The following is a 12,654-nucleotide window of genomic DNA, read 5'->3' as shown; positions in this document are numbered from 1 at the left end:
CCATCGCTTTTTGTCTCATTGCCGCAGCGGTGGTGGCGGGTTGCGTTCTAACTCGTGCAGAAGAAAAACGTCTTGAACCGGACGCTCTTTTAAGTGATTTTATAATATATTGCAGAAAAATAATAAAAGTTTGCATTAAATGTATCTTTTTTATTTATTACATACATCATTTTGTTAAGTTAACACTGGTTTATGGGGTTGAGGGTGTAAGTTTGAGAGTTGGTAGGTATATGCTGGGTATATGTTTGTGGGGTTTGAAGATTACAAGTTTGTGGAGTTTGGAGGTTAATTAGTAGGTATATGTTTGTTGTGTTACAGATTAATTGATTTTTTCCATACTTGAAATCTCCTCCCTACTACATCCTCTACTTTCCTATCCCAATCCCAAACACATGTTTATTATTTTTTTGACATAAAACATCCCCATATTTCTGTTTTTGTTTTTTCTTAACACAAAAACAGTAAACTGTATAGACACGATTACAATTTAACACGACAGCAGGACCAAGGAACAGCCAGTTTAACTTCATGCAATAAGAGCTTTCACCAGCATAGGCTGCAACAACGTGCCACATCGGGCAGCAATGACAGGAACATAAACAACACCTAGTAGAATTAAAATAAAATGAATTAATCTTCAGCATCAATGGAAATGCTCTTTGAAAAGACAAATTAACGTCACTTAATTGTTTTCAAGAGTTAACCCTGAAACATTATCTGATACTGCCTTGATTGTCTGCGACCAGGGATATTACCTGGCCGGTGAAGAAGAGTACGAGGCCAGTTTTGCTAGGGAGCGATTAGTCATAGCAGGATTTCCGGATAGACTCATGACCCTCCAAAAGTTTTTCTCAGATAATCCGTCGTCCAAGTCCCCGTTCGACCAGAGCCCTCCTCATCCTCCTGGTTATCAGTGATTGTGATAGTGATTGACCTGGTTAGTGGTTAGTTAGGGAAACGGGCCACAGAAAAGAAGGGAACACCTTCGCAAATTATTAGTCTTCAATTCCAGTAATCTCTTGTAGGTTTCCATAACAGATGATAGGGATTAACCTGAAAGGAGATTATGTTTAATTATTTAGATTTTCAAACCATATTGTAGTGACAGAAAGCAATACCTCGAACCTATCAATCTCACATTGCCCTCCTAAATTAGAACAAAGTGGCGATTACCACAAAATCTTAAGTGGCAGCATTTTCTTGCTGTTGTGCCGCAAAATAGATAGCATCAAAGAATTGGATCTGGCGAAGACATCAATATCTTGAAGATTTACAAAATCTTGAAAGGGAAAAGTTCATGTGAACATTATAAACCTTAAAGAACAGAGAAAGAACACCAGATAAATTTTGGTAAATTAACTACCTTGCAACAGAAATTGTTTAGCTTCAGAAGACATAGCTTGCGAACTTGGATTATTGGATTTTAGGCAATTTTATTTCTATTGTCACGACTCACGAGCACCTAGTTGGCCAGGTACACGTGAAAACTTCACCTGAAACTATTGAAAACATTTAGTAAAGAATGCAGTAAGAATAATTAGCTAAGGATTGTGTTAGTGTTACCTATTACTTTAAAAAATTAGACTCATTACCCGATCTCCGTTTTTTAACGTTTTAATTTGTTTTGAAGGAACTTTTGAAAGACTGAAAGTTACGACTTGTAATGTCCATGTAATATGTGTGTGCTACCGAGATTGTGCAACTAACATATGATTCAAAACTCATTACTAGATGTCGCCACTATCGCACTTGTTGTTTACGTCCCCATGTCATGAAACGAGATGAAAAAATGGGCGAAACAAAACAAATTTTTGCTAATTATACTTATATTCCTGTGATTTCAAATACCAAATGGATCTTCGTATCTTGTGTAGGTTTATCTTGACCTAGTTTCCTTATTTTCATATTATACCAACTTATTTCTTCAAATACTAGATCCATAGCTTATGTACTGTCAGCCATCGTCCCAACAAGTTGACTTCTTAGCACTCAGTCACTTTCCATCCATTAGATCCCCATGCTGTCAAAAGCCTAAAACCCATTTTTGAAGCATACATATAGTGGAATATAAATGTGCGGGTATAAGGTATTTTCCCATTACTGCTACCACACCAACCACACTACGTCAAATGCCTTACTAAATCATCACTCATATGATAAAGGTAAGCATCAATATCACCTATCACTACGCTACTGTACAATACTTCATAACCCTTTCTTTAGCATCAGGAAATTTACCCCACCTGAGGAGTAATGCAGTTGATTGCTGTAATTCGATTATTACAAGTTTTCATCATGAACATTTCAGTGTGCTTCTTATAAAAGGTAAAGATTGATATGCTTTTTTAATTTTTATATTTTCATTAATGTCACATTTTTTTTTACAGAGCATGCAAGATCCCCACGGACATCCTTGAGTCAATGCTGGATTTTGTCCATGACAGAAGCTAGGGACTTCCACCAACTTTCTGCTCCATCCTCATCTTCAAGACGTACGCTCATCCAGCTTCACTGCTTCAGCGCTTCTTGTGCTGCTACACAACTTTTCTTGCTTTACTGGCGAGTTGGATCACTTCAGTTGCTGTGACACACCTGCAGTCACTCACCAAGGAATTATGGCCAGGTACCGGACAATTGACTTATTTTCGTAGATTATCTATTAGTAATCTAATAATAATAATAGCGTTAAACTCTCTGTCTGTGTAATAATACCAAAATCAGGCCCTTCTTGCGCGTAAAAGAATTGTGAACTCTTTTTTCCAACGCTAGATGGCTTTTCGATCATTTTCAGCTGTCAAAACAGTCAGTTTAAGTTACTTTGCAAATCTCTTTAAACATTTATCGGCAGCTGTTGTGTGGAAATTTTTTAGTGAAAACTGACGATAACTATCCCTCCAACAAAGCTCACTTGTTAGATTTTTAATAATGGTTTTTTTTTCTACTTCCGGTTTTTCTTATTTCAGTCAGTAGTTCAGTAAATGTTCATTTGACGCACAAAAAAACCACATATTCGTGATCCTCATCAAATTTGTGGTAAAGTTCATGTTTTTGTTTGTACGTACGCGTACTTCCGGTTTCAAGAATTTTCCTGAACTAATATAGTTCAGGAAAATTCTCGATTTTGGCCAAATTTTAGATTTCGTTTAGATCACATCTAATCGACCCCAAATTTCATGGAGATCACGAATATCTGGTTTATTTTGACGGGAGCTCAATGGTTAAGGCGCTATCGCTTACTTCCGGTTTAGTTCCGGAAAATTTGCATGAAACTAGCAAGTGAGCTCTATTCTGCGTATATTTTTTGAATTGCCAGCTAGATTTTAAGCAAATAGAAGTGCCCTGTTTAAGTTTACAGCAGAAAATCTGATCCTTTTACCAATGTGTAACTTTAATTGCCATGTCATTTCATAAGAATTGTTTTCTCTTTCAGATATTGCAGAGGAGACGTTGAGAAGACCGACACCAAAAACGTCGCCAGAGTGTCAAAAATGTCAGTTGCGGAACATCCTTTGTTGTTGGTAATATGTTTTCGTTAGTTAACCCGTTGGCTGCCACGCTTTGGTCCCCCATGTTAGCTCTGTAGCACGGGCCCGCGCTGTTCGGTCTCGTGGTTTATTTGCCGCGGGGTCGGACAGTTGCACCAGCCCCAGATTCGCCGAAAGGCCCTGTTAGGCAATGCACCATAGGGACTTCCCCCCTTGTCGATACGGTGATGGATTCTAGAGGTTGTGCATTCCATCTTCTCCTGTCACCGTGTCAGCCCGGACTTGTCAGCAATCGCAAGTCCCACCTTGGTCATGGATCCTTCTGACGTGGCGCGTAGAGAAGTAGAGAGCAACCTACGGGTTGTATGGCGTGGCAGCCAACGGGTTAACTTAAGTGTATGTATGTATGTTTGTATGTATGTATATTGTATGAAAAGTGGAGGAATTGTGGGCAGAGGTGGGAAAATAAATGCAATTCCAACTATTTATTTCCGTTTTTAATTACACATTTCAACTTTAAGAATCAATACTTTTAAACACACTACATATCGTAAACGAATATATATAGTTTATTTAGCAAGAGAAAGAGCTGGTTGATGTTCGGAAAATCTTTTTAGAAATGTCTTCAAATAAAAGAACAAAATTTATCCCAATCTGTGTTAATTGTATGACTGCGTGAAATCTCCCATCAGTCAAACTGTAAACATGGCCGTGATAAAACTGCATCCAAGACATTCAGTCAGGAGAAGATTGTGGCAATTAATATTAGGAAGAAGTCGATACGGAAAATAGCAATTACTAGTCAGGAGCAACTAATCTCGGGGGGAAGTAAAGTAAAGCTAATAAGAAACAATATCTAATTGAGACCATTCATTACGAAATCGATTGACATGGCTGAAACCTTAAAAAGAGTCAATTTTCTGGGAACATGAACAAAAGAAATGTACAATACTCGAAAATACTGTCACCTCAAAATGACGCTGTCCTCCAACGCCACGGAACAAGGGTCAAGGAATTTACAGTTAAGTTTGAATCTTGCCACCTCATCCACCCTCAGAAATAAAATGAAAGAATCCAAAGTACCTCTTTCCCCCCAAAAAAAAAACTTCTAATTTTCCTGTCAAAAAGGAATCCTAACACAAAGAAAACCTTTTACAAAAATTGTGATGTCTCAACTTAGAAAAAGGAATCAGACTTGGAAATTGTGTGTTCACTAAACATAGATAAATTACTACATGAAATAATTTGGTGATGAACACGAGTCCTGGTCAATCTGGCAGATCTCTTAACACCTCACCGTCACTTAACACCTCACCAACTTCTGAAGTCAGGAAATCTGAATAAAATAGAAAGATTAACACAAATAATGTTTAGGTTCATTAGCTATTCTTAACTTAAATGAAACCAGAACAAAATTATTTTTGGAAAATTTCAACATGAAAGTTACTTTGAGCAATGAATCACAAGCTGGGCTGGACAAGAACAAATATCTTTACTGTTTGACAGCGAGGAATGTTTAATGAAAACGAAATGACAACAAATTATATTTAACAATAGTTGGTAGCACAATTAGAAGAGAGATAACCAACTGGGCAAGGAATTTCCAAATTCCAGGAATATGGGGATCAGGCGTGACAGGCCACCGTCTCCACTCCGACCACGTGAGAAATGAAAAAATTAAGTAGCAGACGATGAATGGCAATGGCCGATAGGCAGTAAAGAATTTCTCCGCTAGATGCTATACAATCGCCTGTATCAGGCGGCAAAAGCAATGCAATCAAATCCTTTACCTTCGTGTTGTAAAAAAAACTGAAAGTTATTTGAAAATTGCAGATACACTCAAGTTGACAAATAATTTAAAGCCTACATTGTGAAATATCAACTCTGAGGACTCAACATCTGGTAAATTTTATACCTGAAGGCTGAACCATCGGTATGGCGACCATAGAACTATACGTACAAAGACACAAAAACAGAAAACTCCACCGACAGTAGAACCCCAATATTTTAAATAATGTTTAAAAATTTCTTTGCATGCGACAGTAGAACTCCAACGACAGTAGAACTCCAAAGACATAAGAACTCCTTTTTTAATATTATTAAAAATACCCGACAATAGAACTCCAGCGCCCGACAGTAGAACTTCTTATGTCTTTGGAGTTCTACTGTCGCATACAAAGCAATCTTTAGAAATTATTTAAAATATTGGGGTTCTTCTATCTTTGGAGTTCTACTGTCAGCAACCCGAACCATCGTCCATTCGATGCATGAGATTTCATGTACTTACATTTAGAAAAGTAGGTCTACATCGTTCTTTTCACATATTTATTTGTATCTTTGAGTACTAATCCATTGTGACCAGTATGTTGAACATTTAAGGGTCTTGCACAACAAACCCAAAAAACCCAAATAGCTTACAATATAGAACAAATGGAAATTTTGGAACCAAGATTGTAAAGCAATTATTGTTACCGTGCACGACGGTCAGATTTTTAACTAATTTAATACATTCCATCCAGTGGGAAATCAATAGACATGAATTCACATATGAATCGGTGGCAATTTGTGATACACCTTGAAACAAATGTGTCAAAGCAAAACAAACAAACAAACAAAAGATACTCACTCGGGCGAGTCGAGATCGTTATTTGACCGGTTAGGAAGCGAGATTGCACGGGTAAGCAAGTGTTTCGGATCTTTAGCCGACGTCGATCCATCATTATCAGACTCTACAACACCGTTTAATTGAACATTTTCGTTCTCCTTGGCCAGTTGTTTCCACCGTTCCAAATTGCTCTGACAGCCGTCCAGTAAAGGTTTGGTCTCCGGAATCAATCGATAGAGTAAACCATAGCAAGGGATACAGATTCCTGATATGAAACCGACCTGGGAATCCGGCTGCAAGTGCAGTTGAGTTCTATCCATCATTGGGATTGGCACACGACCGGCTTTTCTTTCCGCATCTCCTTGTTCGTAGAACTCTTGGAAGATTACATTAACCTAATAATTTATGAAATAATTAAATAAATGAATTCTTTTGAAGCAATCACCCAAAAAATGTAATACCGTTTCAGATTGAATATCCCAGGGCTTTGAAGATGCACATAAATCCGATCCCGTCATGGCTATGGCTTGAACCAAAAGTCTGTGATCTTTATTGTCCCAGGTAAACTGATCTTTCTCAACAATTTGGGCTAATTTGGCTCGATTGGGAAAAAAGAGAGCCAAGTCCGTGGCCAAAATGCAATGTTTGATATTCCTCAACACCTGTACAACAAAAATAATCAATAAAATTCACTAAAAACATGTCAAATTAAGCAGAATGTTAGACCTCTTTGAATTCGTCGCTTTTAAGTTTGCCCAGAATATTGTGGCCTTCCTGTTGTAAAATGATTACAGTTTGATTGAAGTGGTGATGCTCCATCGTCGACGTGGTGTAAATGGACGCCAACGGTGAGGCCGTATCCAGCATAAATTTATTATTCTTCCCACGATGATCGAGATCGTGACAGAGAGCGCTTACGAAAAGAGCCACAGCTTCCAGCGGCTTGAAAGCATCCGGCGCCCGTTTGAGTATCACGTACATGGAATTGGCCACAGCGAAGCCGTGCGTCCAGTTGTGGTAGGGGACGCGCCGGTAATTCTTGCGGACAGTCAACATAAAACGGACGAGAGAGTCCCGCTCGAACTGGTTCAACCCAAACAAATCGACAAACATGTAGACGGCGTTGTGGACTTTCTCCATGTCGTTGATGCTGAAGGCGCTGAACCAAAACTGGTCCAAGCCGACAACAGTCGTCGTGACTTGCTGTTGAACCGACTGAGTTTCAGATTCTTCTGATTCCGTCACGCCGGCATTGCCATCCAGTTGCTGCAACGCTTCGAATTCACCCTCTGTACAGCAATTGTGATACGAAAGGACTTCGAGCGTGACGCGGTACTTTTGCTCCGACACTCTGATCCGGTCGTACAACTTGGCGTGGTGCAGGGCCAATCCGCAATAAACGGCGAAAAGTTCAAACGATTCTTCGTCTTCAGCGCTAAATGTTCCGTGATGCTTGTTGACCATTTGCATAACCCCAATCACCTGCCCTTGTATAAATATGGGCATGCACAGAATAGATGTCGTATGATAACCCGTTTGGTGGTCAACAGCTCGGTTAAATCTCGGGTCCAAATAAGCGTCAGGGATATTTAAAACCTAATGATAAAATTATTTTGTAGTTGTTCATTTTCAACGAAATTCCACGAAATTAGTTTACCTTCCCGGTGACGGCTACTTGGCCGGCAATGCCAGTACCGATAGGAAAACGAATTTCTTGGGCAGCTGCAGGGGTCTGTCCATCACCTACTCCGTCGCCCATATCGAAAATGCGAGCGTAAAGTTCGTTGGATTTGTGGTCCACAAGAAAAAGAGATGCCCGATCGGCGTCCACTAATTTTTGCGCAAAAGTCATTACTTTGGCAATCACCGTATCCATGCTAATCATATCCTGTGCAAAATTTGGGTGTTAGGTAAAGTGATTTTCCTTCTGATGGTAAAATTTTACCTGGAAAATGGATTTAACGACGGTTAATAGAAACTGATGCAAATTGCGCTGATTGGCCAATGCGTGGTACATGTCCGCGTAGTGCAAAGCGATCCCGCCCCAAACTAGAAAACTACTAACGATTTCTTCGTCATCTTGTGCGAATGGCCCTCGAGAAGATTTGTAATGTTCCGTAGATCGTCTGCACTTGTGAAAAAGTCAAACTTTAACATTTCAATTGCAAGAACTTAATAATAAGTCACCTGTAGAGTTCAATGACTCCAGTCAGGGTCCCATCATTTTGTACGACTGGCGCTCCTAGAATGTGAATGCCTCCTTCCTAATTAAAGTATTGAAATCAACTGTTAAAATGTCTGGCGCTAGATTTTAATTTCAGAAATAATTCCTCACCTTTAAACAGATACTTCCGTCCTTGAATCTAGAATCCGGGCGACGAATATCCCGCACTGTTATCGTGTGGCGATTTTTAGCTACGTAAGAAGCGACCGTATGATTCTCACTCTTTGACAGGGAGTAGAAATTGTCGCCGGGTCCAGTTGTCTCTTCATCGTTATCATATCCGCCAAATTCTTGGTCCATTCTCAAGTTGAAAATTCCATTGTCGATATCGGCTTCTATGTCGCAGCTGTTGCGAAAATTTAATTAATCAACGATCCGAGAGCAAATCAATTTAGCGCAAGTACCTTCTAAAGACGCGGAATCCTCCCGTTTGCGGATGCGAGAGATGTAGAATGAATCCGTCGGCTCCTACCGACGAAGCAACGCAACACGCTAGTTCCCATAGTATCCTGCCAGGTTGCGGCTGTGTCGATAAGGAATTCATGAGGGTTTCCAGCATTTGGCGCTTATCAGTGTGCCTACAGAACTGTCAAAAACATTTTCAAGTCAATAACATTTTTCCTTAAAAAGATACTGAACTTGATACCTTCCATTTTGACATGCTAATCTTCTTGCTCAACATTTCCTCCGACGGATTCTCGACCGTTGGCGACTTGATGGCCTTTTCTCTCCAGACCCGGCGCATGTACCAACGTTCCAAAGTGGCGGCATCGACATGTTCCAGCACGTGATGTTCCAAGAATCCCCTGTTGGCTTTCAGGTAATCAGTGACGTGTTTGCTGCTCAACGGTCCGTCTCCCATCCTGCCTAGTAGAGGTGAATTTAGTACGTATACACAATCAAACGGAACTTGAGATTTTATAAGCGATATCTCATCAGCGACACCAATGTAGGTGATGATGTTTTACAACGTGGCTTATCAGCAACAGCAAAAGTACACAGCAGCACCGAGGATTAGCACAGCTTTATAAACAATTCGGTAACTTTAATCACAAGGGATATTTGAGGTAAATTTCCTTAAGAGTATCAAGGCTTTCGCATTCCTATTCGATCGTAAAATACACTCAATTAAACTCTCGACATTCGTTTACGTCTAGTTGCACTAGCTGTCGCGACAGGAAACAAGTAGCAGTGTCAGGGTAACAACTTTGTCGATTGGATTTTCTACTCCTGATTCGATTTAGAAATAAAACCGGATTCACTATCACATAATCACTGGGGAGGGGATTTAAAAGCTTTAAACCTCTTGATTGAAAAACCAAAATCTTAAACTCGACGCTTCCACTGATTTCCTGTAATGCTGAATGAAATCTTGTTGTTTGTTTTGTCGAAATGAATCCGAGGCAGCGCCTCAAACTGCTGTGATGCGCAGACGATTTTTCTGTTGGAAATGCGGCCAAAACGAAAAATTTTCGGTATTGAAGAGATGCGACACGACCGAAGGCGAAAGGGCGAGTGTCTTTTTTTTTTAAGGTTGCGACCAGTTGATGACGTAAATGTGGAACTCATGCCCAATCATTGCTATCGTGCTCTCAGCTCAAAGATTAACTAACCAGCGAGTTTTTCCTTAGACCATTTTGTAATAATCTGGCGGGGCACACACACGCAGCTTACGTATGTTGATGATTATGTGCCGGGGTTTCGAGGGCTTTGTGTTGCGTGTTTTTGTATTATTATCTTATCAATGCCCGCCAATCTCAACGCGCCCCCTATACCATCACCGAGATAAACGGGAAAAGGATTTTTCTCTTTTTCCCGCTGAGACGGGAGGACTTAATGGGATTCAATAGAGGAGTCAATCAAAACCTGCTGCTGCTGCCATCGCCGCCACGGCTGGATTGTGGTAGGAAAATCGATGCGGAGTTCGGACGGCTGGAATGAGAAGCTCCAGCGGCTGTGGATAGGAGCGTGATGCCGAAGGCGATGAAATCGAGGATGAAACTGTAAACGCCCAGAAACCAAAAAAATTGCAAAATGGAAAAAAAAAAGTCCAACCCGATTAGAAGGTTTTGAAAAACCCAGAGACTCTGAACCGTGTCGAATGATTGATTACGTTGATAGACGGGAATCCTTGACTGGTTCGAATGCTGACACCCTGCGTGATATGAAGATCGTGCCGAGGAGACGTTATTGGGTCGGTGCTGCTGATGAGTAGCCCCCATTGCCAGATTAGTTGTCTGATGGCCGACGGCGGGAGATTTCCTAACTGACGGGCTGGGACTTCTGCGTCGGTTAGCGTAATTAGTTGGATTATTATTCACGCGACCTCCAGTATCAGTTGGAAGCCAACCGGGATTTAGGGTCGCTCCTCCTCCGACAATAGCGGGGCAAGGCCGATTCTGCTGCTGCTGCTGGCCTTTCCACGCACTTCCTTCTGTGATGTGCGTGCGAGCCCCCGAATGATTCCGTGATCCTAAATTTATTAGAAACAACAAATAAACCATTATTATATTATCGATTGCCGATCCTAACAAAGAGGATGATGGTTACCAGAGTGCTGAACGGGAGGCAAACGAATAGTCAAGTCAGCGGCCAATGGGGCGGTATTCGGCTGATTTGCGCCTCGGGATGCCATTGAAGAGGAAAATATCCGCACCTTATTTAGCAATAAGTAGCTTAAATATAAAACATGCAAGTTTAGGTTAACAACCAACAACCCACTTACTTGTACGTCAACTGTTGAGTGATCCAACTGAATGATGGGACCACTTTCTGGGCTGCTGATGCTTTCGTTTGTTGAAAGAGACATCTGTCATAACAATAATCAACCCCAGGGTTATGAAAGGGTTCACACGAGTTCACAGGAAACACAACCAACAGCAAAGACTCAACAGTGAAGACTGGTCGAAATAAATATACCTAGAAATCCAAAAGCAGTACATGGAACTGGATCATCAGAGGACGGCCTCCTCCAATAGGTCGTTACCTTTCCTGGTCTACAGTGGGCAGTCCAAGACGGGTTACCGTGGGTTACCGGATTGGTCATGAGAAAACATGCGCCTTCGAGGGGGGCTTCGACCCTTCTTATTTTTCGAATGCAATTTATTCGATACACACGAACGAAATTGGTCAGTGAGATGTGCTCAGTTCTTCGATACGTTCACGTGTTCGGGATCCCTATATCATTTTCTATCCATAGACTAATGAGAAGAACATTGTAGCCGAGTCTACGAACGAAAATGATGAGGTAGGCTGTTACTGTCAGTATTCATAACAAACGTCGCCATTTTCTCAACTAGCAGACAAAATTCAATTTTGGTTAAAAAGACGTCTAGTTGTAATTTCATCGCGTTCTAAATCCTTTTTCTCTTCAACGTGATTAAAGTTTACAATTTATATTTACAGAAGACTGTTATTCGATATTTGAAAAAGAGGAAAAACAGGTGGATCGATAGGAGGACATGGTTCTCCCGTTGTCCGTACGATGGCAAGAAGTGGTGCCTGACGGGATTTTCAAAAGAAACTTGTTTACTCACGCTCTCGGCCCTAGCAACATGCACTCATTATTTTTCGTTAAAAGAGTTGGATATTAAATGTTTTTCTCGGGATCAAGGCCGACTGGCATGATATTGAATTCATCGATGTTCGCTATCGTTATAATTACTGTCCCAGAAAAGAAATGTGGGAATAAATGGGAAGTCGAGCGCTGCTAATGGAACTGCCATCCACGTGTACGAAATTCGGGACTCTTGTCTGTAATCACAGCGTGTGTCCAACGGAACGGATTTCTATTTATAGACCGCCATAACCCACAGGCATTTCAACGTAGCTTAATAGTTTTGTGGTTTTAGATTTGTTCCCTTTCAAATCCCCATTGTATATGTAACAGGTTGTTTTCTAATTGAACGAGCACGACCATATTCCCAGCCAGCAGCTAAAAACCCACAAAAAATAAAAAAAGTTCATTTTTAAAAATATCCAAAATGTCTTTGTGTGTGTGTGCACGGTTGGGTTGGCTGGTTAAAGACCCTGGAAATATACGCTACTCGGCGTTCATGTATGAAAAGACTGCGAGCTATTTTTGAACATTTCCTCGTCTCTATTTTATCGGATGCTTACGTGTAATAATACGTGTCATCCCCGTCGTTTTGTATAACCAAGCTCACGGTGGGCGGAGTCACTTGTGTGACACTGTGTGTGTCTCCGGGATTATAATATGCAGCGTAGACACATTCAACGAGTCGCCCGACCGGCCCTGTTCCTTTTAGTGCGGACATGTAACACCACGTCACACCACGGACCGTTGGCACTGGCATACAGAACTCGGCCGTCACGGTTAT

The 12,654-nt window shown here is 40.9% G+C and overlaps 1 protein-coding gene and 4 long non-coding RNA genes across 7 annotated transcripts; 2 read left to right on the top strand and 3 right to left on the bottom strand.

Annotated features, from left to right (window-relative positions):
* Positions 1–135: 135 nt before the first annotated feature.
* LOC124203918 lies at positions 136–1,687 on the bottom strand. Of its 2 annotated transcripts, none has more exons than XR_006878676.1 (5): positions 1,564–1,687; positions 1,364–1,499; positions 1,119–1,279; positions 756–1,053; positions 136–606 (listed from the first exon to the last, which is right to left on the bottom strand). It is a non-coding gene; the product is annotated as an uncharacterized LOC124203918 (long non-coding RNA). The 2 variants fall into 2 exon arrangements; XR_006878677.1 differs by having other exon boundaries at positions 1,593–1,687.
* A 415-nt stretch (positions 1,688–2,102) lies between these two features.
* LOC124203917 lies at positions 2,103–3,690 on the top strand. The gene is made up of 4 exons (XR_006878675.1): positions 2,103–2,162; positions 2,224–2,325; positions 2,388–2,623; positions 3,431–3,690. It is a non-coding gene; the product is annotated as an uncharacterized LOC124203917 (long non-coding RNA).
* A 265-nt stretch (positions 3,691–3,955) lies between these two features.
* On the bottom strand, positions 3,956–5,455 carry LOC124203916. The gene is made up of 2 exons (XR_006878674.1): positions 4,933–5,455; positions 3,956–4,821 (listed from the first exon to the last, which is right to left on the bottom strand). It is a non-coding gene; the product is annotated as an uncharacterized LOC124203916 (long non-coding RNA).
* Positions 5,456–5,796: 341 nt separating this feature from the next.
* LOC124203901 (probable 3',5'-cyclic phosphodiesterase pde-5) lies at positions 5,797–12,620 on the bottom strand. Of its 2 annotated transcripts, XM_046600795.1 has the most exons (15): positions 12,434–12,620; positions 11,234–11,541; positions 11,040–11,123; positions 10,865–10,970; positions 10,428–10,787; positions 10,181–10,315; positions 8,961–9,181; positions 8,719–8,900; positions 8,426–8,660; positions 8,278–8,354; positions 8,036–8,216; positions 7,748–7,978; positions 6,817–7,686; positions 6,552–6,752; positions 5,797–6,485 (listed from the first exon to the last, which is right to left on the bottom strand). In XM_046600795.1, exons 3-15 carry the CDS (start codon positions 11,121–11,123, stop codon positions 6,108–6,110), a joined length of 3,261 nt encoding a protein of 1,086 aa, XP_046456751.1. In that variant the 5' UTR covers positions 11,234–11,541; positions 12,434–12,620; the 3' UTR covers positions 5,797–6,107. The 2 variants fall into 2 exon arrangements, with proteins under 2 accessions (XP_046456751.1, XP_046456750.1); XM_046600794.1 differs by lacking the exon at positions 12,434–12,620 and having other exon boundaries at positions 11,301–11,414.
* LOC124203914 lies at positions 11,441–12,027 on the top strand. Its single transcript, XR_006878673.1, has 2 exons — positions 11,441–11,561; positions 11,720–12,027. It is a non-coding gene; the product is annotated as an uncharacterized LOC124203914 (long non-coding RNA).
* Positions 12,621–12,654: the final 34 nt, after the last annotated feature.

The sequence above is a fragment of the Daphnia pulex genome, chromosome 10 (assembly GCF_021134715.1).
Source record: "Daphnia pulex isolate KAP4 chromosome 10, ASM2113471v1".
Lineage (NCBI taxonomy): Eukaryota > Metazoa > Arthropoda > Branchiopoda > Diplostraca > Daphniidae > Daphnia > Daphnia pulex.
Note: the sequence above shows the minus strand (reverse complement) of the source record. Positions and strands in the feature narration are given on the sequence as shown.

Bases quoted from the DNA above. Each gene is read 5' to 3' on its own strand.
- LOC124203901 (XM_046600794.1), bottom strand. From the start codon at position 11,360: ATGACCAATCCGGTAACCCACGGTAACCCGTCTTGGACTGCCCACTGT. The intron at 8,217-8,277 runs GTGACTTATTAT...TCACAAGTGCAG, and splicing joins GGAGTCATTGAACTCTACAG to ACGATCTACGGAACATTACA. The intron at 6,486-6,551 runs GTATTACATTTT...ATAAATTATTAG, and splicing joins GGGATATTCAATCTGAAACG to GTTAATGTAATCTTCCAAGA.